This window comes from Hyaena hyaena, unplaced genomic scaffold (genome assembly GCF_003009895.1).
Source record: "Hyaena hyaena isolate Hyena2069 unplaced genomic scaffold, ASM300989v1 scaffold_242, whole genome shotgun sequence".
NCBI classification, from domain to species: Eukaryota; Metazoa; Chordata; class Mammalia; order Carnivora; family Hyaenidae; genus Hyaena; species Hyaena hyaena.
In genome coordinates this window covers 364,686-390,975 of record NW_024080869.1, presented here as the reverse complement: position 1 = coordinate 390,975, position 26,290 = coordinate 364,686, and the positions used below count along the sequence as shown (strand labels likewise).

At 35.8% G+C, this 26,290-nt stretch overlaps 1 protein-coding gene and 1 long non-coding RNA gene across 3 annotated transcripts in view; one reads left to right on the top strand and one right to left on the bottom strand.

Moving 5' to 3' along the window:
- LOC120239802 overlaps window positions 1-26,290 on the bottom strand; it is a 153,064-nt gene that overhangs the window by 45,458 nt on the left and 81,316 nt on the right. The window lies entirely within an intron of this gene.
- HMGCLL1 (3-hydroxymethyl-3-methylglutaryl-CoA lyase like 1) overlaps window positions 1-26,290 on the top strand; it is a 184,952-nt gene that overhangs the window by 91,719 nt on the left and 66,943 nt on the right. For both annotated transcript variants that reach the window (XM_039244305.1, XM_039244304.1), the window contains exons 6-7: window positions 684-747; window positions 2,165-2,353. In XM_039244305.1, the coding sequence (XP_039100236.1) occupies window positions 684-747; window positions 2,165-2,353 (253 nt within the window). The remainder of the gene's footprint in view (window positions 1-683; window positions 748-2,164; window positions 2,354-26,290) is intronic.

Here is a 26,290-nt window from a genome sequence, read left to right as displayed (position 1 = left end):
AAAACAGGCTTTTTCTGAAGCTTAATACTTTATGATGGAAAAGTATCATTATCATTTCAGGAAAGGCTTGACTTTTTGTATTTGAGTAAATTGTTGAAGAAGCTTATGGAGTATCTTTACATGGAGCCTTTTAAACATAGACTACACACTCTTCTGTATGGGATGATTTAGGTATACCCAAGAGATAAACAAGATGAACTTTGAGTCTGTGGCCAGCTCTAGGAGTTTTGGGGTGATTAATGACTGTATCTAAGTGAGGCCAAAAGATCCAGATGGGAGTGAAGAGAAATTCAGTTAGTCATCTACCCGCTATTTCTCTATCATTCCAAAGAACTGGATATTTAACAGTTGAATGTATGTACTTATTTAAATAAAACTGTAGTTCACTGGTATTTTCTGCTTTGAATGTTCATATCCTGCTACAGTATAAATAATTCCACAAGATAAACACCTGTTATTCCCATCTGCCATCAAATAACATGTATCAAGTTGTCATTTTAGAGAAAAATTGAGTGAAATTAAAAATGTTCCAAGGCTGTTTTTCTTTGTTCTAAGAATAATAATGAAGGACTATTGTAAAAAAATATTTTGATGACTTTTTAGCTATTTTTTTGTAAAATGGCAATTAGGAAATGATTTAATCATCATCTATATATTTATATGGCTCTATATTTTAAATTTAGGTATGTGTCTTGTGCCCTGGGCTGTCCGTATGAAGGAAACATCACACCACAAAAAGTGACAGAAGTAAGATACTCCTGTGGTTTTCTGGTTGTTGGTAAAATGATGTTTGTTTGTTTGTTTGTTTGTTTGTTTGAAGAGGGCTCTTCTCCTTACTATTTATTGAGTTTTCTCATATGGGTGCTCAAAGATGAAAGAATAAAAATGCCTGTTTGGTTTTTATGTGGGTAGAACTCAGTGACCTTTCCTCATTCCATCAGAATGTCAGGGGAGATTGTACACACACACTTAAATTTCACTTTGGTTGGTCAGGTAGCATCCCTGTGTTTTGGGCATTTGTATCAGAGTATATACACTGCTTTTTCCGTACACTGCGTTCATTCCTTTGAGATCCTACACTTAACTCCTGAGACTCAAGTTCCTTCTATTAGAAAGCAGTTTTTCAGCAATATATACTAGTCGTTAAAGGTGACATTGTAAGAAAATCAGAATTTAGGCAGGATAAACCTTCAGTTTGGATAAAGCATTTCCTCTTTTGTGCCTTCATCTGACTTTTGAAATTTACAGATTTTTCAAATGAGTGCTATCCCAGTCTATTATTTAAGGAAGACCTTTGCACACAGAGGCAGATATACTATAAAATAAAGAAGCTTAAATATTTTAGTCCTTCACCTGTATGGGACCCTTCTAAGACTCCGTTATAAATTTGCATTCACAATTATGTATTGTTTTCTTAAAGAACTCTTCCAAAATGATATAACTTCAGGCTCCACAAAAACTAGGCTCCAACTCTACCTGTCCACTGATTTCCTTGCTTTTCTGCCTTTTGCCTCATGGATGGGGTCTGTGGATGGACCACACATACCCTCAGGCTCTCCATTACTGCACCAGAATGCCTGAGGAGTTGCCAAAGAGAGCTGGATAACAGGGAGTCTGAAGCATTAGGAATTCATGATCAGCAACCTTTTAATATCCAGCATAAAGAAACCTTGCATAGGTGCCTCCATTTATGAACCAGAAATATTAAGTGACTCTACCAATCACAGAAGTACTTAGTGACGGAGCTGAAAGTATTCCTGATATCTCTTGACCTCTAATGCCTAGAGAAAAACTACTTCTAAAGTAAATTTGTAAATCTTCTGTTTGATTAAAGGGTTGAGAAAGTAAGCCTCTCATAATTGAAATTGTAGCTTGTAATTTCATAACTGAACATGGAAAGAGTTATGATTCTAAGGCAAGCTTGAATATTAGAAAAAGATAATTATAATAATGTCTTTTAAACTTTTATATAATACTTGGGATTTAATAACCAAGGAAAAGGACCAGAAAACTAAGATCTGTGTTTTCCGTGAATACATAACTGATCTTAGTCATAACTTTTACTTGTAGGTGATGTTTGCTAAGGAATAACAGGGTTTGATTTTTTTTTTTTCCTTTTTTTTTTTTTTTTTTTTTTTTTTTTTTTTCTTTTCTTTTCCAATAGGTATCTAAGAGATTGTATGGCATGGGCTGTTATGAGATCTCTCTAGGTGACACATTTGGAGTGGGAATTCCAGGAAGCATGAGAAGAATGTTGGAGAATGTCATGAAAGAAATCCCACCAAGTGCGCTTGCTGTTCACTGTCATGACACATACGGACAAGCCTTAGCAAATATCCTTACGGCCCTTCAGGTATTTTGCATTATTTGTGTGTAAGTGTAAAATGGGTATCCTTAGTGATAATATAAACATGTTCAAGGCTTAGTGAGATAATATTTACAGATTGCTATGAGTATAATATTTAAACAGTCTACCACATGACAAGTACTCAGGAAATATCTGTATATTACACATTAATTTTTAGGGCCATGATATTGCCTATTGGTTTGAGTTGATAAAATTTGTTCTTTCTCACTGAAGTGTAGTTCAATATTATTTTAATTTTAGGTGCAACATGGTAATTCAATAAGTATATACATGATCACCAGAGTCCATGTTATTACCCTCTGCACCATACAAACTTCCTACAATATTGATGATATTCCATAACCGTTTCATGCTTGTGACTTTGTTTTATAACTGGAAGTTTGTACCTCTTAGTACCCTTCATCTATTTCACACATTCCTCCCACCCTACTCCCTCTGGAAACCAAGAGTTTGTTCTCTGTATTTGTGAGTCTATTTCTGCTTTTTCTCATTGTTTTTGTTTTTAGATTCCAAATATAAGAGAAATCATGTAGTATTTATCTTTTCCTGTCAGGCTTATTTCACTTAGTGTAATACCCTTTAGGTCCATCCATGTTGTTGCAAGTGGCAAGATTTCATTCTTAGGGCTGAGGAATACCACATTGTGTGTATATGTACCAAATCTTCTTTAGTCTTTCATCTGTTGATGGACACATAGAGCTTTACTATCTTGGTTATTGTAAATAATGCTACCACAGAATGGATAGGTGTGTATATCTTTTTGAATTAGTGGTTTTTTTTTTTTTTTGTCTTCAGGTAAATGCTAAAAGTTGAAATATTGGGTTGTATCATATTTCTATTTTAAATTTTTTGAGGAAATTCTATACCGTTTTGCACAGTGGCTGCACCAGTATACCTTTCTGCCAGCAGTGCATGAGAGTTCTTTTTTCTCCACATCCTCACTGACACTTGGTGTTTCTTGTCTTTTTGATACTAGCGATTCTGACAGGTGTGAGCCAATATCTCATTATGGTTTTGATTTGTATTTCCCTGATGATTAATCATATTGAGGATCTTTTCATGTGTCTGTTGGCCATCTGTAGTCTTCTTTAAAAAAATATTCAGGTCCTCTTCCTATTTTTAATTCGATTTCTTTGGTGTTAAATTGTATAAGTTCTTAATATATTTTGGATATTATCCCCTTATTAGATACATCATTTGCAAATATCTCCTCCCACCTAGTAGGTTACATTTTGGTTTTGTTGATGGTTTCCTTCACTGTGCAAAAGCTTTTCATGTTGGTATAGTTCCAATAGTTTAATTTTGTTTTTGTTCCCTGTGCCTGAGTAGACATGTAGAGAATGTTACTGAGGCCAATATCTAAGAGATTACTGCCTATGTTTTATTTTAAGAGTTTTAGGGTTTCAGGTCTCACATTTACATTTTTAATCTATTTTGAGTTTATTTTTGTGTATTGTATAAGTGAGCCAGTTCCATTCTTTTGCATATAACGGTCCATTTTTCCAAACACCTTTATTAAACAGACTATTGTATATCCTTGACTTCTTTTGTATTTTTTGAAGTCCTTTGCCATAGATGAATTAACCATTAAATTATGGGTTTATTTCTGAGCTCTCTATCCTGTTCTCTTGACCAATCTATTTTTGTGCCAGGACCACTCTATTTTAATCACTTAAGCTTTGTGGTATATTTTGAAATCTAGAATTGTGAGACCTCTGGATTTTTCTTTTTTCTCAAGATTGCTTTGGCTATTCGGGGTGTTTTATGCCTCCCTACAAATATTAGGATTGTTGTTCTAGTTATGTGAAAGATGCTGTTAGTATTTTGATAAGGATTGCATTGAATCTTCTGATTACTATGGGTTGTATGGACAGTTTAATGATATTCTTTCAATCCATGAGCATGATATAGCTTTGTATTTCTTTCTGTCATTTTCAGTTTCTTCCATTAATGACTTACAGATTTCAAATGGCAGGTCTTTCACCTGCTTGGTTAAATTTATTGCTAAGTATTTTATACTTATTGATGCAATTATTAATGGGATTGCGTTCTTAATTTTTCTTCCTGCCACTTTGTTATCACTATGTAGAAATGAAATAGATTTCTCGCTATTAATTTTCTATCCTACAACATTACTTAATTCATTTTGTAGTTCTAACAGTGTTTTGGGTGTAGACTTTAGAGTCTTACACAGAGTTCACGTCCTTGCAAATAGTGACAGTTTGACTTCTTCCATAACAGTTTGGATTTTTTTTGTCTGATTGCTGAAGCTAAGATTTTTAGTACTATATTGAATAAAACTGGTGACGTTGGATATCCTTGTCTCATTCCTGATCTTGATGGAGATACATTCACTTTTTACCATAAAGTATGTTAACTGTGGGTTTTTCATATGTGGCCTTTAATATGTATAGGAATGTTGCCTTTAGACTCACTTTTTTGAGAGTTTTTATTAAGTGCTATGGAATTTTGTCAGGTGCTTTATCTGCATCTATTGAGATGAACATAAGATTTGTATTCTTCATGGTGTTAATGTGGTGGATCAGGTATGTTGATTGGCAGATATGGACCCATCCTTGCATCCCTGGAATAAATTGCACTTGATTATGGTGAATGATTCTTAATGTATTATTGATGTGGTTTGATAATATGTTGTTGAGGATTTTGCATCTATGTTCATCAGCGACACTGGCCTGTAATTCTCTAATTGATGGTGTATTTATCTGACTTTTAGATCTCTGTTTTGTTTAACAAGTTTTTCTGATGTTGTAGGCATCCTTTGTAAAGACCATCTTTTTTTAAACCAAGTACATTATTTAAAACTTTTTTGATGTTCATTTAGTTTTGGGAGAGAGACAGAACCAGGGAGGGACAGAGGGAGAGAGAGGGACAGAGAGGGACAGAGAGGGAGGGAGGGAGAGAGAGAGAGAGAGAGACAGAATTTTAAATAGGCTCCGGGCTCTGAGCTTTCATCACACAGCCTGATGCGGGGCTTGAATTCACAAGTGTTGAGATCACGACTGAGCTGAAGTCAGATGCCTAACTGACTGAGCTACTCAGGCACTCCACAAGATTATCAAATTGAAGACATTTGGAAATTTGGATGATTAAAAATTACTTACTAATTTCTAATAACTTAGTTATTTTGAATGTATTTATTTAAAACACTGCATACAAATAGTGTTTGTGGATATATCTTAAAATTAACATTAGTTTGTTAAATTTAGATAAAAACAGGTTTGTGTGATGTTTTTAGAACCCATGATTTGGACAAAATAAGACTGTATCAAAACTTGCTAGTGAGGCTGAAAATCCGTATGTTAAACTTTATGTCATGGCCCTAAAGTGTACAGTTGTTTGGCAGAAGTTAAAAAACAACGTGAAGATCAAGCCCTACAAAGGGCTTATTTTGACTTTGTAGCATATGTGCACAAATCCATGTTTATTCTCTGGAAGCAGGCAAGGAACACTGTATTGAATTAGAACAGAAAATGATATCCCATGGACTTTTGGGCGTGGGAATTTTTACAATTTCCCCATCCTAGGTATTCTAGTTTCTAAAACAATAGAGAACTAGGGATCACTGCAGGAGTCTGTGCTCAGCCTCAACTGTAACTTATTAAGCGCTCCTTCCCAGCCAGCTCCTGAAGACATCTGCCTCCCCTACCCCCTCCAACTTTCTATATGGATATTCCCTCTCTCTTTCTCTCTCTCCTCTCTCTTCCCTCACTTCTCTTCTTCCCTTCCCCTTTGCTTTCTCATTCCTCTCTATGGATATTTCTTCCATAAATGGTAACATTTTGGGTAAGAGTTTATTTGTATAGCCCATTTACTATATAATGGATGATGATTTAGTTCTTTGGGATTTAGGGCTATAGTGCAAAATCTGAGAACCCAAACTTCTGCTTCTGGAAACTACCTCTTGAAAATGCCCAGATCCAAAATATTGCTGAAACCCTAATGTGATTTAATGGTTAACAAGGCCTATTTGAGAAAATCATGTGTAAAATTGGATATAAAACTGAGAAAAGTAACCCCTAGTAGGTGTGTTAACTATCTGTGTGTGTGTGTGTGTGTGTGTGTGTGTGTGTGCACGTGCCAGTGTGTGAAAAGAATAGTTCAAACAGATGAAACACCACTTGGGCAAAAGGCCTTGGGAGAGGGGAAGATTATGCCTGAGGAACTGAGAGAAGATAAATAAATTTATACGAGAAGCTAAGATTTATGATATATGCTGAATTAATTGACAAGCATCTACTTGCAAAGAGTTGAGGACTGAAATCTTGGGGCTTTTTCCCAACCTGAAACAGCCATACACAGTTTTGGGAAATAATCCTGGTCCCAAGTAAGAAGGAAAACACAGATGAGAACCTATATAAGATAGGTTCTCAAAGGGTGAACCAGCAAAAATTCCTCCTCATGATAGGAGAAGGCTAGAGTATTCATTCTCATGGCTTTGGCTATGTGTAGAGGAGAAGTACCAAGTCCATCTTTATACTTCAAAACCTTTTGTCAATACCTGTGTGGATTCAGCGTTCAAATTCACATCACTTGCGCAATGAAAGATCCAGGCCGATAAATTATTTTTAAATAGTTGTGGGTTAGTGGCACCTTCAGGTGCCAGCTGTAATTTAATTTTCTTCTGAAAGAACACATCTTCAACGTAAGCTGAACTATTTTTGGTGTGCATGTGTGTGTGTTTATGTATTTGTGTGTGTGTGTGTGTGTCTTGTGTCAGGGGAGGAAAAGGGCAAAGAGGGTGGGTATTCTCTTCAGCAGCTCCTGTGGCACTTATTAGGAAATGTATCTACCAGTGTCTATAAATGTTTTCTATTCTTGTACTATGTGCCTAAGCACCAGGCAAATATGGGAGGTAGAACGGCAGAATGGAGGCAGGGAACCGGGAAAGCAGTAGTGTATTTCCAGCTTGGTCTTACATTGCCCCATAGCTTAAGTTGTAGTCAGCATGTAAATAGGTAGAGAGGAGGGTAATGGTGTATTGTTTTGGAAGCAACATGATGTAACAATGGAGAGCCTAAATGCTCAAGTGAGGAAATAGCCAAAAATCAGAAACCTGCTGGGACATTTAAAATTTGAAGTTGTAAAGTTTTGTCTTTTTTGCCATCCAGTGTTATCTAGTTTGATGTCCTTGACAACCTAAGAAGGAAATCTACATTGCTGCTCTCTGAAACTGGGTGTAGCTGAGACAATCTTTAAATGTTTTGGAACTTGTATGTTGATAAATAGAGCTGCATGTGGTTCTGGACCGTCCCTGCAAACCCGCATATATTTACTGCAACACTAAGTAAGGCTGAGTTCTCCAGGGACCTTTTCCTTTCCTCGGCTCACATTCCCTCCCCAAGAGCAGTAGCCACAACAACAAAATGACCAGTTTTACCTTTAGTGGAGGAGAAAAAATGTCTTGGAAAAAACTGCCGGTGTTTAAATAGAAGGGAAATCAGAGAAAGTTCCGCTTCATTATGAACAGGACTAACTTTGGCTTCGGGAAGCAGTGAGCATACTTCATTTTTTAAAATGGAATCTTTGAAGTGGCTTCTAGTAAAATTGATGGTGGATGTGGAGTGGATATCATTTGGTTTAATTTGGGGCTTGAGAAACAGTTTACAGTGCTCTAAACTGGAAGTTAATATTAAGGCAAGGAGACATATAATAAGTGGAAACTTGGCCACAATGGTAGGAAACAAATGAGAGTTATAAATGGAACATCCCCCCTCAGTCTGGAAAGCACATACTAACCGTGTAGTAGAAAGATCTTTCTTGGGTTCCCAGGTTTTACTATGTGCTTTTATTACTTGAACATATGACTTATTCAAGTGTACATAATTGTATGGAAGGCAAGAATTCATAATTATCAGATATTTAACAGAGAGAAATAATTCTGAGACTATAGCTTTAAGTGTGGCATATTTATAACCACTCAAAACTGAAAGAACAAGAAAATGAGGTGAGAAAACATACAGCATTTTACTAATGGAAGAAATGTACATGGACCAGTATACTTGTCTAAATTTTTTCTATAAAAATTTAGTTTCACTCTTCTCATGTTCCCAAGTACATGAGTAAAATGCCAGTGAACAAATTATTTAATCTACTTAATATCAGACAGCTGGACAGTCTACTTTTTACATTCAAATGATTTGTCTTCATAACTGGGTAAAAACAGAGTAAAACAAATGAGATCTAGTACCACAAATAACAGTACATGTTAATTGGTAGCATGGAGACAAAACAGAATAGGTAGTATCGAAAAATACTTTGTGCCTTTTTTTCAGTCAGCTTAATAGACTTTTACTTAATGTGCCTTTCTTCATAATGTTTTCCATGTGTTTATTATTCTCTTTTAGAAAAACAAAACTATTTTCCTAATGTTTATATCAAAGCATTCATTTTTTTAATATTGACTTTTGCTAAACCATATTTAAATGCTACCAAACAGCAATTACTTCTTTAAGCAATCTGTGTCAGAGGTTCTCAGGGAGGATTTTTGAAAACTCTAATCACTAGCCCGAGGAGTCCCTGTTCTCAGTTCTGCATCTATAGAATGTATACAATAATGTCTGCCTCCTGAAATGATGCAGACTTGAGATATAGAGTGTCTAGAACAATTGCCTTGGTAACACTGCATTTGATTTATAATATTATTATAGTGCTTACAATTAAAACTACTAATAACAAAAGTAAAAAGTAAAAATAACTTATTACTCTATTTGTGACCTAGGAGACACAGAGTTGCATTATAAATGTGTAAATACATGCATTAGTTATTACTCATTTTTGTAGCATCAGTAAAGATCTAAATACAATGAGCAATAAAGAAAATTTTAAAAAGTGAAATTGGATGCCCTTACAGAGGTGCTAAAAAAAGTATCATTAATTTAATCAATAAATATTTATTTTATAAGACACTCTTGTAGATGTTAGAGTCAGTCGTTAAAGTCTCTAAAGAGTACTGCTATACAGAAAATTCTTAGCTTAAATACATATTTTCAAATTTTTGATAATCTTTATTTTTTAAAAATTTGTTTCAAAGTTTTTATTTATTATTGAGATATAGAGACAGAGCATGGGGATGAGTGGGGTAGAGAGAGAGGGAGACACAATCTGAAGGAGGCTCCAGGCCCTGAGCTGTCAGCACAGAGCCTAGTGCGGGTCTTGAACTCATACTCCGAGAGATGATGACCTGAGCTGAAGTCAGACATTTAACCGACTGAACCACCCAGGTGCCCCAATGATAATTATTTTTCTACACAATGAACTTGAACAGTATTCTTTCAGAAAAAAAAAATTCTTATTTTCTTATTTCACCTCTGTGAAATTTCAGTGTGAAAAAGATGAACAAAGTAGCTTCCTACACTTTTTCAAGTGGTTGGATTGCTTTTATAAGTGATGAAAAATGATTAAATATTTGTATAAATGTTGCTTTCTTTTGTTTACCACCACCATCTTTCTATTAATATTAACTTCTCTGTGGTTTTAGCAATAGGTGATCAATTAGTTTTTATTTTCAGTATAATATAATTTTTATCTATTTCTATATATCCACAGGTAATTAAAAGAGATTCAAAAAGCAGCTTCTGAGCTAGATGGCATTTTAAACTGTCATTCAATTAATATATAAAAATAACATGTGAAATTCCATAATATGCTAAAAATGCAAGTTTTTAATTTTTATGCAATGGATTATGCTTAGATCATAAGCTTCAAGCTTATCAAGGAAGAAAATATATCCAAACATGCTCTACCTCTCCTACAGCAATGCATGCATTCTGATTAAATTGGTTCTCAGGCCCTTTTTTTACTTAGAAAAGGTTCTATGAGACCATAAAAAGAATGCTGAATTCATCAGCAAAATATTTTGTTGCCTTTTTATTTATTTATTTATTTCCATAAATAGTTTATTGTCAAGAAGGTTTCCATTTAAAACCCAGGGCTCATCCCAACAAATGCCCTCCTCCATGCCCATCACCCCCCTTCCCCTCTCCCCCACTCCCATCAGCCCTCAGTTTGTTCTCAGCATTCAAGAGTCTCTCATGGTTTGCCTCCCTCCCTCTCCCCCACTATTTTTCCCCTTCTTCTCCGTTAACTTCCTCCTAATCCACCTATATGTGCAAATGTATGGTATCTGTCCTTCTCTGCCTGACTTTTTCACTCAGCATAACACCCTCAAGGTCCATCCATGTTGCTACACATGGCCAGATTTCATTGTTTCTCATGGTCATGTAGTATTCCATGGTATAGATAAACCACATCTTCTTGATCCATTCGTCATTTGATTCACTTAGGTTCTTTCCATGATATGGCTATTGTTGAGAGTGCTGCTATGAACATTGTGGTACATGTGCCCCTATGCATCAGCACTCCTGTATCCCTTCGGGAAATTCCTAGCAGTGCTATTGCTGGGTCCTAGGGGAGTTCTTTCCATGTTTTGGCTATTGTTGAGAGTGCTGCTATGAACATTGAGGTACATGTGCCCCTATGCATGAGCACTCCTAGCAGTGCTATTGCTGGAGTCATAGGGGAGTTCTATTGTTAATTTTGTGAGGAACCTCCACACTGTTTTCCAGAGGGGCTGTACCAGTTTACATTCCCACCAACAGTGGAGGAGGGTGTCCGTTTCTCCACATCCTCACTAGCATCTAGAGTCTCCTGATATGTTCATTTTAGCCACTCTGACCGGCATGGGGTGGCAGCTCAGTGTGGTTTTGATTTGTATTTCCCTGATGATGAGGGATGCTGAGCATCGTTTCACATGTCTGTTGGCCATCTGGATGTCCTCTTTGGAGAAGTGTCTGTTCATGTCTTCTGCCCATTTCTTCACTGGATTATTTGTTTTTCAGATGTGGAGTTTGGTGAGTTCCTTATAGATATTGGATACTAGCCCTTTATCTGATATGTGATTTGCAACTATCTTTTCCCATTCCATCAGTTGCCTATTAGTTTTATGGATTCTTTCCTTTGCTGTGCAGAAACTTTTTATCTTGATGAGGTCCCAATAGTTCATTTATGCTCTTGATTCCCTTGCCTTTGGGGATGTGTCAAGTAAGAAATTGCTGCGGTTGAGGTCAAGGAGATTGCTTCCTGCTTTCTCCTCTAGGGTTTTGATGGTTTCCTGTCTTACATTCAGGTCCTTTATCCATTTTGAGTTTATTTTGGTGTATGGTGTGAGAAAATGATCCTTTTTAACTATGGTTTAGCTTTTCAAAGAAAAAATATAAATGTGTTCCCACCTGTATCAGAACGTTTAATTTACAGTTGATTGATGACATTCTGGGAAAAGGGGTATCCATGGGAACAACATTTACACCTTGTGATCTCAATTCCCTTAAGTCACAGCTTTCAGGATCCAGAAAAATCCCTCATACCTGTTAATCAGTTAGACCATCCTTCTTGGGATCCAAAGGCTGAGTAGGTTGGAGGTTCAGCCCTGGTGGAGAGCAGGTGTAAACAAAAAGTAGACTCAAACACCATGCACCTTGGAGTAGAAAGTGGAGACTGGATCTGCTTGATGTCTTTGCACTGCTCATGAGCCTGGATCTTGTGCTGTTTGCTCATTTTCTTAAAATTACCTAGTGTTCTTCTAGTGGCTACTCCTTTTCTCAGTTAAGACTTGAAAACAACATGATGCTGTGACACTTAGCTTTCCCTTATTGATAAAATATGATATTGACAAAGTCTTCTATTTTTCTAGATTCTCATTTTCTCCTATCCAAAAACAAAACAAAACAAAAAAGTCTGTCACACTGGAACATTTCTCTTTATGAAGGTTTCCCTTTCATGAAATTTTCATCAGTTCTTAGCAGATACACTTAATCAAAATATCTTGTTTATTCTTCTTGGAAATTTGACCATATTATTTTTAAAATGAGATTAATGGAAGTCTCTTTTTCTTTTCCTCTGAGTGTACCAAGTAAGACAGAAATCCTGGGTGAAGCTGTTATTTCATTTTATTTGCACATAATAATGCAATTTTTGAATCGGGAGGACAGACTCATCCTGGTAAATTTTTAGCGGTTTTTAAAAAATAACCATTTTTAATGTAAAATGAATCCTTGTTGCTGTTGTCACCTTCAGGGAACAAAGTAACGTCATCTGTTCAATTATTTTCTTCCCAGACGAGTCTTTCTTCTCTTTAGTACTTAATTTTGGCTTTTATATTATAATGGTGGCTGTTTGGGCCAGGATATGATATAATATGATACTTTCCTTGGCATAAGAGATGGAAATTTCAAAACTCACTAAATTTTCAAGCACCTCTCTTATTCATTCTGTAAATGTCTCATCTTATTGCTTTAATCTTGTGTTCAATATCTTGTTTTCAACCAAGTACTCATCACATCTCTCTTAACACATATGGTTTTAATTTGGAAATCTTGCTGTTTTGCCCTGTTTGTATAAAAACACATTCAGCTTTTTATTTTCTAATTTTTTCCAAGTTTTTTTTTCCCTCAATTGTGTTGTCTTTTGGAAGTTCATGCTTACAAGGAGACTTTAGATATGTATATACTCTTGCCACTGAATATAATGTGAATGCTTATTTTCCTTTAGAAATATTGATTTGAAATTGATTAGTTTGGTATTAACATTAAGTATTATTTGCTTGACTGATTTCTGGCCTATTGAAATGTAACAAGTTAATGGTTAGATGGCCAGCACTAAAACCAAAAACAAGTGCACACACAAGCATGCGTGCAGACACACACACATGGAAAATTGGAACTGCTGATAACCTTAATGGCCAACATCAAGAATCCTTCAGCTTTATAGTTCCATCAACTTTTTCATATGTCAGGTATTTCTAGTTCTGGGTTTAAATATAATGGGAATAATGTATGTTACTAATATAGCTGTTAGATCTCGTTTTTACAAACGAGTATTCTACTCACTGTAGAATACCAAACTTGTTTATGATACTCTCAGTAAAGGTTAGATTCAAGAATAGGGGAGGAAGAGAAGCTTAATAAAGTGTGTGTCAAATGTGGGATCTCCAACAAGAAATACAAGGTTTTCCCCCAATTATTTATAAATCTCTTTAATGTAGGGCAGAATACAAAATATAAATTATGGTTATCAATGTGACCATTGAGAGTTATTTTAGAATTTGCTTTAAAATGCTCATTTATCTCTTGTTATTGTCTTTAATTTAAAGTCCAGTTTGTCTGATATAAGTATAGCTACTCAGCCTTTCTTTTAATATCCAGTAGTATGATATAGATTTTTCCATCCCCTTACTTTTAATCTGAAGGTATCATCCAGTCTAAAATGAGTTTCTTGTAGACAGCAAATAGATGGATTTTGTTTTTTTATCCATTCTGCTACCCTGTGTCTTTTGATTGGAGCATTCAGCCTGTTTACATTCAGTGTTATTATTGAAATATGTGGGTTTAGAGTCTTTGTGTCCTTTGTGAGATTCATGCTAAAATGAGAAAATCAGAGAACTCTAGATGCTTGCGAGGATGTGGAGAAACGGGCACCCTCCTACACTGTTGGTGGGAATGTAAACTGGTACAGCTCCTCTGGAAAACAGTGTGGAGGTTCCTCACAAAACTAACAATAGAACTCCCCTATGACCCCAGCAATAGCACTGCTAGGAATTTACCCAAGGGATACAGGAGTGCTGATGGATAGGAGCACATGTACCCCAATGTTCATAACAGCACTGTCAACAATAGCCAAAACATGGAAAGAGCCTAAGTGTCCATCAAATGACAAATGGATCAAGAAGACATGGTTTATCTATACAATGGAATACTACATGACCATGAGAAACAATGAAATCTGGCCATGTGTAGCAACATGGATGGACCTTGAGGGTGTTATGCTGAGCGAAATAAGTCAGGCAGAGAAGGACAAATACCATATGTTTGCACGTATAGGAGGATTAGGAGGAAGTTAACAGAGGATGAAGCAGGAGAAGAAGGGGGGAAATAGTGGGGGAGGGGGAGAGAGGCAAACCATGGGAGACTCTTGAATGCAGAGAACAAACTGAGGACTGATGGGTGTGGGGGAGGAGGGGGGAGATGGGCATGGAGGAGGGCACTTGTGGGAATGAGCACTGGGCGTTATATGGAAACCAACTTGACAATAAACTATTTGTAAAAAATAATAATAATAAATAAAATGCTCATTTAACCAAACATTTATCTACCTCATATGTGACAATCTCTCTATTAGGTATGATAGACCATAGGAAGCAGTAAAAAACACAAGCACTTTACTCAATAATATTTTCATCTCTCAAAATATTTAAATCATGTCAAATTGCATAGGTTTTGTTATTTTTACCTATGTTACAAATTGAAGTTCTACAGCCTGAAATTTTAAAAAATCTATACAAACTATAATAGCTAAGAATCAGGTTATGTGTACACATTTATACTAAAGACTTCTCAAGTATAGTAAAAATATTCTATGATTATCTTTATGATTTTTGAGATATAACTGATATGCATTACTCTATAAACTTCAGACACATAGCATAATGATTATACTTAAATTTATTATGAAATTATTACTATGACAAGCTTAGTATATATCCTTCTCATACAGATATAACAGAACAAGCTATAAAAGAAGACAATAATTTCTTTTGTTATGAGAACTCAGGATTTACTCGAAATGATGTTATGATTTATACTGTATGATTTCCCATGTATCACACAGCCATGGTATATTGTATATTGCATGTTGTATATTACATCCCTAGTGTTTATCTTATAGCTGGAAGTTGGTTCCTTTTGACCACTTGACTCCTAATCCCCCTCCCTCTACCCTAGCCTCTGTTAACCAAAAATAGGATCTTTTTTTCTTAGTTTGGTGGGGTGTTTTGCTTTGTTCTTTAGAGTCCACATTTAAGTGAGTTCGTTAGAGTCAACATATAAATAAGATCATAAAGCATTTGGTCTTTCTCTGACTTATTTCTCTTACCATAGTGCTCTCAGGATCCATCTATGTTGGCAGAGTTGTCAAGAGTTCAATGTTTTATGGCTGAATATTATTCCTTTGGGTGGATATATACCACAACTTCTGTTTCAATTTATCTGTCAATGGACACTTACATTATTTCCATGTTTTGACTATTGTAAATAATGCTGCATTGAACATGGAATGCACATATGTTTTCAAGATAGTGTTTTAGGTTTCCTTCTGGGATATATTCCCAGAAATGAAATTTTTGGGCCTTACAGTGGTTTCATTTTTAATTTTTTGAGGATTATCCATATTGTTTTCCATGGTGGCTATACCTGTTTACAGTCCCACCAACAGTACATAAGGGTTCTCTTTTCTTCACATTTTTGCCAGCATGTGTTATATCTTGTCTTTTTTGATGATGGCTGTTGTACAGGCATGAGATTATAACTCATTGTGGGTTTGATTTGCAATTCCTTTATGACTAGTGGTGTTGAGCATCTTGTACCTGTTGACTACTTGTATATTGTCTTTGGAAATATTGTCTATTCAAATCTGTAGTCCTTTTTCTAATGGAATCATTAATTTTTTAAACTGTTGAGTTATAAGAGTTCTTTATATTTTTATTCGATATGTTTTGCAAATTCCCCCCCCTGTTCATACATTGTATTTTCACAGTGTTGATTGTTTCTTTTTTTTGTGAAGAACCTTTTTAGTTTGATGTAGTCCCACTTATTTATTTTTGATTTTATTGTTTGTGTTTTAGGTATCATTTCACCCTCCCCCAAAAAATCTACCAAGACCCATGTCAAGGAGCTTTTCCCCTATATTTTCTTCAAGGAGTTTCATTGTCTCAAATCTTATATTTCAGTCTTTAATCTATCTTGAGTCAATTTTGTGAGTGAGGTAAGAGTTCTAGCTATTATTCTTTTACATGTAAATATTCAGTTTTCTCAGCATCATTTACAGAAAAGACTATCTTTTTTTCTTAAATAGTTTATTGTCTAGTTGGTTTCCATATAACAGCCAGTGCTCATCCCCACAAGTGCCCTCCTCCATGCCCATCACCCCCCTTCCACTCACCCCCACTCCCATCAGTCCTCAGTTTGTTCTCAGCATTCAAGAGTCTCTCATGGTTTGCCTTCCTCCCTCTCCCCAACTATTTTTCCCCTTCTCCTCCCCCATGGTCCTCTGTCAAGTTCCCCCTAACCCACCAGTACATGCAAACGTATGGTATATCTGTCCTTCTCTGCCTGACTTATTTCGCTCAGCATAACACCCTCAAGGTCCATCCATGTTGCTACAAATGCCCAGATTTCATTCTTTCTCATTGCCATGTAGTATTCTATTGTATAGATAAACCATATCTTCTTGATCCGTTTGTCATTTGAAGGACGCTTAGGCTCTTTCCACGTTTTGGCTATTGTTGAGAGTGCTGCTATGAACATTGGGGTACATGTGCTCCTATGCGTCAGCATTTCTGTATCCCCTGGGTAAATTCCTAGCAGTGCTATTGCTGGAGTCATAGGGGAGTTCTATTGTTACTTTTGTGAGGAACCTCCACACTGTTTTCCAGAGGGGCTGTACCAGCTTACATTCCCACCAACAGTGTAGGAGGGTGCCTGTTTCTCCACATCCTCACAAGCATATGTCATCTCCTGATTTGTTCATTTTAGCCACTCTGAGCGGCGTGAGGTGGCAGCTCAGTGTGGTTTTGATTTGTATTTCCCTGATGATGAGGGACGCTGAGCATCGTTTCATGTGTCTGTTGGCCATCTGGATGTCCTCTTTGGAGAAGTGTCTGTTCATGTTTCTGCCCATTTCCTCACTGGATTATTTGTTTTTCAGGTGTGGAGTTTGGTGAGTTCCTTATAGATTTTGGATACTAGCCCTTTATCTGATATGTCATTTGCAACTATCTTTTCCCATTCTATCAGTTGCCTGTTAGTTTTATGGATTGTTTCCTTTGCTGTGCAGAAGGTTTTTATCTTGAAGAGTTACCAATAGTTCATTTTTGCTCTTGATTCTCTTGCCTTTGGGGATGTGTCAAGTAAGAAATTGCTGCGACTGAGGTCAAGGAGGTTTTTACCTGCTTTCTCCTCTAGGGTTTTGATGGTTTCCTGTCTCACATTCAGGTCCTTTGTCCATTTTGAGTTTATTTTTGTGCATGGTGTGAGAAAATGATCTAGTTTCATTCTTCTGCATGTTGCTGAGAAAAGACTATCTTTTTTGTTCCTTGAGTATTCTTGAATCCCTTGTCAAATACTAGTTGAAGATACATGCTTGGTTTATTTCTGGGCTGCCAGTTTTGTTCCACTAATCTATGTGTCTCTATACTGTTTGGATTTCTGCAGATTTGTAGTATAGTTTGAAGCCAGGAGGTATGATGCCTTCTGCGTTGTTGTTCTTTCTCAGGATTGCTTTGGCTATTCAGACACTATAAATTTTGAAGTATTTTTTTCTACTTCAATAAAAATGTCATTGGAAACTTGATAGGGACTTCACTGAATCATAGATGGCTTTTGGAAGTATTGACATTTTAACAGTATTTTTCCAATGAATGAACACAGGATATTTTATGTTTATTTGTGTTTTCTTCATTTTATCAAATGTCTTAGAGTAGAGATTTCCCCCCCCCTTTTGGTTACATTTATTTCTAAGTATTTTACTTTCTTTGATGCTATTGTAAATGGAATTGGTTTCTTTCTTTATCACATAATTTGTTGTTAGTGAATAGAAATGTTAATTTTGTATCCTACAGTTTTACTGAATGCATTGGTTAGATGAATTAAACTAATTCAACTAATGACTTTAATAGAATTCCTACAGTTTATACTTTTTTACTTCTCTTTCACCTTACATTTTAGGATACTGATGTTACAATTTACATTTTTTATATTGTGTAATAACAGACTATTGTAGTTATGGTTATTATATTTGTTTTTAGCTCTTAAAGTGGAATTGTAGGGACACCTGGGTGGCTCAGTCGGTTAAGCATCCTACTTCAGCACAGGTCATGAGTCTAAGCCCAGTGTTGACAGCCTGCAGCCTGCTTCAGATTCTATGTCTCCCTCTCTCTCTCTGCCCCCCCTAAAATAAACATTAAAAAAATTAAAGTAGAATGATAAATGAATTATGCACCACCATTACCAAATTAAAGAATTGAGTGGTAACTGCATGTTTCCCATTACCCGTGAGTTTTACACTGCATTCTTAAAATTTTATGTTAATAAATGTTCTTTTATTTTCAATCAAAGAACTCCCTTTTCAGATTATTGTATAGCAGTCCAGTGATGAACTCCTGCTTTTATCTGTTTTTATCCCTCCTTCATTTCTGAAGGACAGCTTGGCAGTATAGAAATATTGGTTGAGTTTTTTCTTTCAATATTTTGAGTATATAATTTGATTGTCTTCTGGCCTGATGAAAAGTTTCAATAGAGAAATCCACTGATAGTCTTATGTGGGTTCCCTTGCATCGACTTCTCTATTTTTGTTTGCTAATTTAAAAACATTTTTTTGTCTTTGACTTGTTTTTTAAATATATTTGATATAAAATGTTACTTTGGTTTCAGGAGTACAAAATATCAAAAGTATATACATTATACTATGCTCACAAATATGGCTTTCAGGGTCCCATAAGATGCTACTATAGTATCACTGACTATATTCCCTATGCTTTACTTTTTGTCCCTGTGACTTATTCATTCCATTGCTGAAACTCTGTATCTCCTATTCCTTTTCACTCATTTTTCCTATCTCCCTATCTCCCTCCCCTCTGGCAACCATCAGCTTGTTCTATATGAGTCTGTTTCTACTTTTCATTTGCTTTCTACTCCTTTCTTTTTTTTAATATTCCACATATACATAAAATCATATTGTATTTGACCTTTTCTGACTTATTTCACTTAGTATAATATCTTCTAGTTACATCATGTTATTGTGAATTGCAAGATCTTATAAATTTTTATTGCTTTGTAATATTCCAGTTATTTTTTATCTGTTTATCTACTGATGGTCACTTGGGTGGTTTCTATATCTTGGTATGTTAGATCATACTGCAGTTAATAAAGGAGTGCATAAATCATTTTGAATTAGTGTTTTCATTTTCTTTGGGTAAATACCCAGTAGTAGAATTACTAGATCATAAAGTATTTCTATTTTCATCTTTTTGAGGAACCTCCAAACTGTTTCCCACAGTGGCTACAGCAGTTTACACCCTCAACAACAGTCGATGAGGGTTCCTTTTTCCCCATATCCTCATCAACACTGGGTGGTTTTTTTTGTTTTGTTTTGTTTTTTTGTCTTTTTGATTTTAGCCATTCTGACTGGCATGAAGTTGTATCTCATTGTGATTTGATTTGCTTTTCCCTAGTGATTTGTAGTGTTGAACATCTTTCATGTGACTGTTGGCCACCTTTATGTCTTCTTTGGAAAAATGCCCATCTGTAATGGTATTATAATTATTTGGTTTTGAGTTATATACTTTCCTCATTGTGGATATTAACACCTTATCAGATATATCATTTGTGAATAATTTTTCCCATTCGGTAGGTTGCCTTATTGTCTTATTGATGGTTTTCTTTGCTATGTAAAAGCTTTTTAAATTTGGTGTAGTCCCAATAATTTATTCTTTCTTTTGTTTCTCTTCCATGAGTAGGCATAGAGAAAATGTCGAGAAAATGTCAATGTCAAATTACTGTTTTCTTGAGGATTTTTAGGTTTCAGCTCTCATGTGTAGGTATTCATTTTTAGTTTATTTTTGTGTATAATATCAGAAAGTGGTCCAGTTTCATATTTTTGCATGTGGACGTGCAAAGGAGACTATCCTTCTCCATTGTAACTATCCTTCTCCATTGTAACAGTCTTGCCTCCTTTGTTGTAAATTAATCATATAAAGGAGGGTTTATTTCAGCACTTTTTAGTCAGCTTCCCTGATTTCTATGTTTATTTTTGTGCCAGTACAATACTGTTTTGATTACTATGCCTTGGTAGTGTATCTTGAAATTTGGGATTATGATATTTACAACTTAGTTCTTCTTTCTGAAGACTGCTTTGGCTATTTGGGGACTTGTATGGTTCCATACAAATTTTAGTATTTTATTCTAGTTCTGTGAAAAATGGTATTGGTATTTTGATAGGGATTGTGTTGAATCTGCAGATTGCTTTGGGTAGCATGGACATTTCATAATATTAGTGTTTCCAGTCCATAAGCATAGAATATCTTGACATTTGTTTATAGTCTTCAGTTTCTTTTATCAGCATTTTATAGTTTTTAGAGTACAGGTCTTTCACCTCCTTGGTTAAGTTTATTCCTTAGTTTTTTGTTCTTTTTAGTGGAAATGCAAATAGAATTTTCTTCTTAATCTCTCTTTCTACTACTACTTCATTAGTGTATAGAAACAGAAAACACTGTTTATGTATTCACTTTGTATCCTGCAACTTTTCTGAAGTCATATTTGTAATAGTTTTTGGTGGAGTGTTCAGGGTTTTCTACACATAGTATCATGTCATCAGCAAATAGTAAGAGTTGAGCATCCTTGCCAATTTGGTTGCCTTTTTTTCTTGTCTGAGTACTGTGGTTTGAACTTCCATGACTATGTTGAGAAAACTGGAGAGCTTACTGAAAAAGCTCTCATTTTTAAACCATTGAGTGTAATGTTAGCTGTGGGTTTTTCTTGTTTGGTCTTTATTATGTTGAGGTATATCCCCTCTAAACCCAATTTGTTGAAAGGTTTGTAATGAACTGATGTTAAATTTTGTCAGATGCTTTTTATGTATATATTGAGAAGATCCTCTCATTGTTATTCTTCCTTTTGTTGATGTCTATCACATTGGTTGATTTACAAATATCGAATTATCCTGGCATCCCTGAAACATTCTACTTGATTATGATGACTATTATATTACTGAATGTGATTACCTAATATTTTTTGAGGATTTTGCATCAGTATTCATCAGGAATATTGGCCTGTAGTTTTCTGTTTTTGTAGTCTTTATTTGGTTTTGGTGTCAGGGTTATTATGTATTTGGAAGATATTCTTCATCTTTTATTTTTTATAATAATTTGAGGAGAACAAGTATTAACTCTGCTTTAAATGTTTGGTAAAATTCCCCTGGGAATTCTTCTGGTCCTGGACTTTTGCGTGTTTGGAATTTTTAATTACCAATTTTGTTGCTACTAATTGATCTGTTCAGATTTTTGTATTTCTTTCTGATCAGTTTTGGAAGAATGCATGTTTATAGTTATCTCTCCATTTCTTCTAGGTATCCATTCTATGGGCATATAGCTTTTGATAGTATTCTCTTATAATGCTTTGTATTTTTGGGGTGTCAGTTGTTACTTCTTTCTAATTTCTGATTTTATTCATTTGGATTATATCTTTTTTCTTGATGGTTCTGGCTAAAGATTTATCAATTTTGTTTCTCTTTTCAAAGGACCAGTTCTTTATTTCATCAGTCTTTTCCATTGTTATTTGTTATTGTTGTTGTTTTTTGTGTAGCCTTGTTTCATTTCTTTCTTCTCTAATCTTTATTATATATTTTCTTGTACTAACTTTAGGCTTTTTTGTTTTTCTAGTTCCTTTAGGCATAAAGTCATTTTGTTTTTTTGAAAGTGGTCTTATATCTTCAGCCAGGCCTGTATCACTACAAACTTCCTCCTTAAAACTGCTTTTGCCACAATCCAAAGATTTTCGACCATTGTCATTTCATTTGTCTCCATGTGTTTTTTGGTTTTCTCTTTAATTTCTTAATTTACCAATTGGATGTTTAGCATGTTGTTCAGCCTCCATGTGTTTGTGTTTTTAATTTTTTTTGTTATTGATTTCTAGTTTCATACTGGTTGGAAAATATTCTTATGATTTCAATCTCAAATTTATTGAGCCTTGTTTTGTGGCCTACATAAGATCTAAATTGAAGAAAGTTGAATGTGCATTTGACAGAATACACTTGTGTGTATTTTGTTGTTTTTGTGTGGAATGTTCTGTATTATTGGTTAAGACCATCTCTGCCAATGTGTTATGCAAAGACACTGTTTCTTTATTGACTTTTGACTGGATGATCTATTATTGATGTAAGTGGGGAGTTAAAGTCGCCTACTGTATTGCTGTCAATTTCTCCCTTTATGTCTGTTAATATTTGCTTTGTGCATTTAAGTACTCCATTGTTGGGTTTATAGATATTTACATTGTTGCAACCATCTTCCATTGATCCTTTTTGCTGGTCTTGTGACATTTTTTGTTTTAAAGTCTGTTTTGTGTAAGTGCTGCTACCTTGGCTTTTTCCCCTTTCCTTTAGCATAAATTTTTTTTTAATCCCTTCACTTTTAGTCTGTATGTGTCTTTAGATCTAAATTGATTCTCTTGATGGAAACATATAGATGACCTTTTTTTTAATCCATTCTGATACTTTGTGTCTTTTAATTGGAACATTTATACTATTTACATATAAAGTAATTATTTTTTAAGTTTATTTTAAGAGGAAGAGTATGTAAACAAGGAGAAGGAGGGAGAGAGAGAATCCCAGTGCAGGTCTAACATGAAATCAAGAGTCAGAGGCCCACTGACTAATCTACCCAGGTGCTCCTAAAGTAATTATTGATAGGTATATACTTACTGTCTTTTTGTTAATTATTTTCTGGTTGTTTTTGTAGTACTTCTCTATTTTTCTCTTGCTCTTTCATTTTGATTGATGACTTTCTGTAATGTTATTCTTCGATTTCTCTTTATTTTTTGTGTATCTTTTATAGGTTTTAGGTTTGTGGTTATCACGAGGTTCATTTATTGCAGACTAAGTACCTAACAATGCATATTAAGTCAATGGTCATTTAACTTCAAACATATTCTTAAAGAACTTTCTTGGGGGCACCTGGGTGGCTCAGTCAGTTAAACATCTGACTGTAGCTCAAGTCATGATCTTCTGGTTTGTGGGCTGGAGCCCCACATTGGGCTCTGTGCTGATAGCTCAGTGCCTGGAGCCTCCTTTGGATTCTGAGTCTCCCTCTCTTTCCCTGCCCCTCGTCCATTAACACTCTGTCTCTCTCAAAAATAAACATTGAAAAAATAAATAGTAATAAAAGAAACTTCTTTACTCTTTTGTCCATGTTTTATGTTTTTTTCATCATTTCCTTTTAATTATGGCCTTTTATTTTCCACTTAGAGAAGTTCCTTGAGCATTCTTGGAAGGCTGGTTTAGTAGTGATAAATTCCCTTAACTTTTGTTGGGGTAACTATATCTGCTTTTAATTCTGAATGATAACCTTACCAGGTAGATATTTTTTATTGTATGTTTTTGTTTTTGTTTTTGTTTTCAGCTCTTTGAATATATCATGATAGACCCTCTGTCCTGTTCTGTTGAAAAATCAGCTGATAGCTTTGTGGAGTTTCTCTTGTAATTTTTAATTCTCTCTTGATCTTAAACCTTTTACCTTTTAGTCATTACGTGATTTAGACCTCCTTGGGTTCATCTTGTCTGCAAGTGTCTGTGCTTCCTATGCTTCCCCAGGTCAGGGAAGTTTTCACCTATTATTTCTTCATCAAAGTTTCTGCCCCTTTTTCCCTCTAATATCCTTCTGAGACCCCTTGTAATGGGAGTGTTTGTTTGCTTCACAGTGACCAAAATCAACCCTTAAGCTGTCCTCATTTTTCTTTTTGGTCACCATGGGTGTTCCCTTCCAGCTCAACTGATCTGTTTTTCTGTATCTACCAATCTGTTGGATTCCTTTAGTGTATTTTTTTCATTTTGGTTATTGTATTTTCATTTGATTGTTTCTTTTCTGTCTCCTAGTCAAAATTCACAGTTCTTCAACTCTGCTCTCCAGTCTGCTGAGTTTCTTTATGGAAGAAGGTTGGGGCCTGAAACCCAGGTGGGCACAAATTGGGGGTTTCCAGGGCTTTCCATGCATAGGCCATGTTGCTTGGTTGAACATACCTAAGCTAGCAGGTCTCGGAGCACTCTGCACTAAAAGTATCCTAGCAAGTCAACTGGAGCCAAAGTGGTGTGGGCATAGAGTGTGCTTTATGCCAGTATTCCCTTGGTGGGACAGACGGAGCTAAAGTGAGTGGTAACCAAGGGTGTGCAGTGTGCCACGCTGGAGCCAGCTTGGTGGGATGCCTGGGTCTGGTGTGGGCTAAGGTCTTAGGGCTCACTGAGGCAGTAGGCCAGCAAGGGTGCCTGTATCCTTTTCCCATCAGCTCTGTCAGTGTATGTATATGGGGGGGAGACTTAAACCATGGTATTCACTAGCCCCTTCAATCTAAAGAGTGTTGCGGTGGCTCCTTGCCATTTGGAAGGGTTCCAGTGCTAGCCCCTTCAAATTCTACTTGTTCTTTTATTTATTTATTTTAATTTTTTTTAACGTTTATTTATTTGGAGACAGAGAGAGGGAGACACAGAATCCGAAGCAGGCTCCAAGCTCTGAGCTGTCAGCACGGAGCCCAATGAGGGGCTTGAACCCATGAGCTATGAAATCATGACCTGAGCCAAAATCGTATGCTTAACAGACTGAGCCACCCAGGTGCCCCATAGTTGCTCTTTTAAACCATGGCTTTTTTCTTTCTGTGCCCCAGTGTGTCTAGGACTAGTATTGGTTAGGGGCCTAGGATTCACTGAGGTGGCTGGCTACCTATTGCACCTGGAACCTTGCTTCCTTCTGTGCTATTGAATTGTAGAGGGAATCTAAACCATGCACCTTTTTAGCACTTAAAACCCAGAGAGAATCCCAGCAGTTCCCATGTCATTTGGCAAGTTGTAGGGCTGGCTCCTTTATATTACAGTTGCCGTCTTTAAACCATGGGTTTTTTCTGTGCCCTAGAACAGACAAATCTGCCTTCTCTCAGTACCATCTCTCTCTACTGTAGTTTGCAGTGTTGGGGATCATTGTTCCATTTGGTACCATGTTTGTATTTCTCTTATTGGTTCTCTATAAAATCTCTATCTTTTGCTGGGCAAAAGCTCTTTAGTCAGCATTCCATTGTTCTTCAGGAGGAATTGCTTTACAAAGAGGTTGAGATTTGCTGTGTCCATGGAGGAGGGTAGTTCATGGTCTTCCTATGTCACCATCTTGGACTGGCATTACTGTCACTGACTTTGACAATTTATTGTGTATCTCTATGAAACATTATTTGTGTTCAAAATATTTAGGCCTCATGGGCTTCTGAGATCTAGATGTCTATTTTCTCCCCATGTTTGGGAAGTTTTCAGCCAATATTGTGGTAAATATACTTTCGGTTCTTTTGTCTTCCTCATCTCCTCTGGAATTCCCATAATGAAAACATGGTTCTTTTTCATTGTATCTCATAATTCTTTTGGCTTTCTTCACTCTTATTCATTATGTTTTTCTGACTGGATAATTTCAAATGTCCTATCATACGAGTTGTGGATCCTTCCATCTGCTTGGGTGAGTCTGTTTTTAGAACTCTCATTGGAATTCATTTATTTCACTTTTCCAGCTTGAGAATTTTTTTGTTGTTTGGTTTGGTGGTTTCTATTTAACTTCTCATCTTCCTAATTTTGTTTAGTTGTCTGTGTGTTCTTGTAATTCACTAAACTTCTTCAAAATTATTAAAATGGATTATCAGTTTGTAGATTTTCATTTCTTTACAGTACTGAAGCTTTGTTAATTTCCTTTGACAGTGTTGTAGAAAGTCAGGTAGACTTTCTATGATTTGTGAGTCCTTATGTGGTTATCTGTACATTTGAGTAAACAGTCTCCTCTTCCAGACTTTGCAGGTATGCTGTGGAGACAGTTCTTCACCAGTCAGTTCAGTTTGAGTTTCTGAATGTGTCTGCTGGTAACACCCTTGGGCAAGTAGGTCCTGCCATTAGGATTTATTTTTAGAAATTGCAAATATTTGAGCTCAGAGGTCAGGGTTGGGGATATGCCATTGGTTGAGAATAGGTGGAAACTACTTCAGGCTTGGTTCCATGCCCAAATAAGTTTGTAGAATGGGCTCTATGGTTGTCAGGATTCTTTGCTCAGGCTTATTAAGTGGTTGT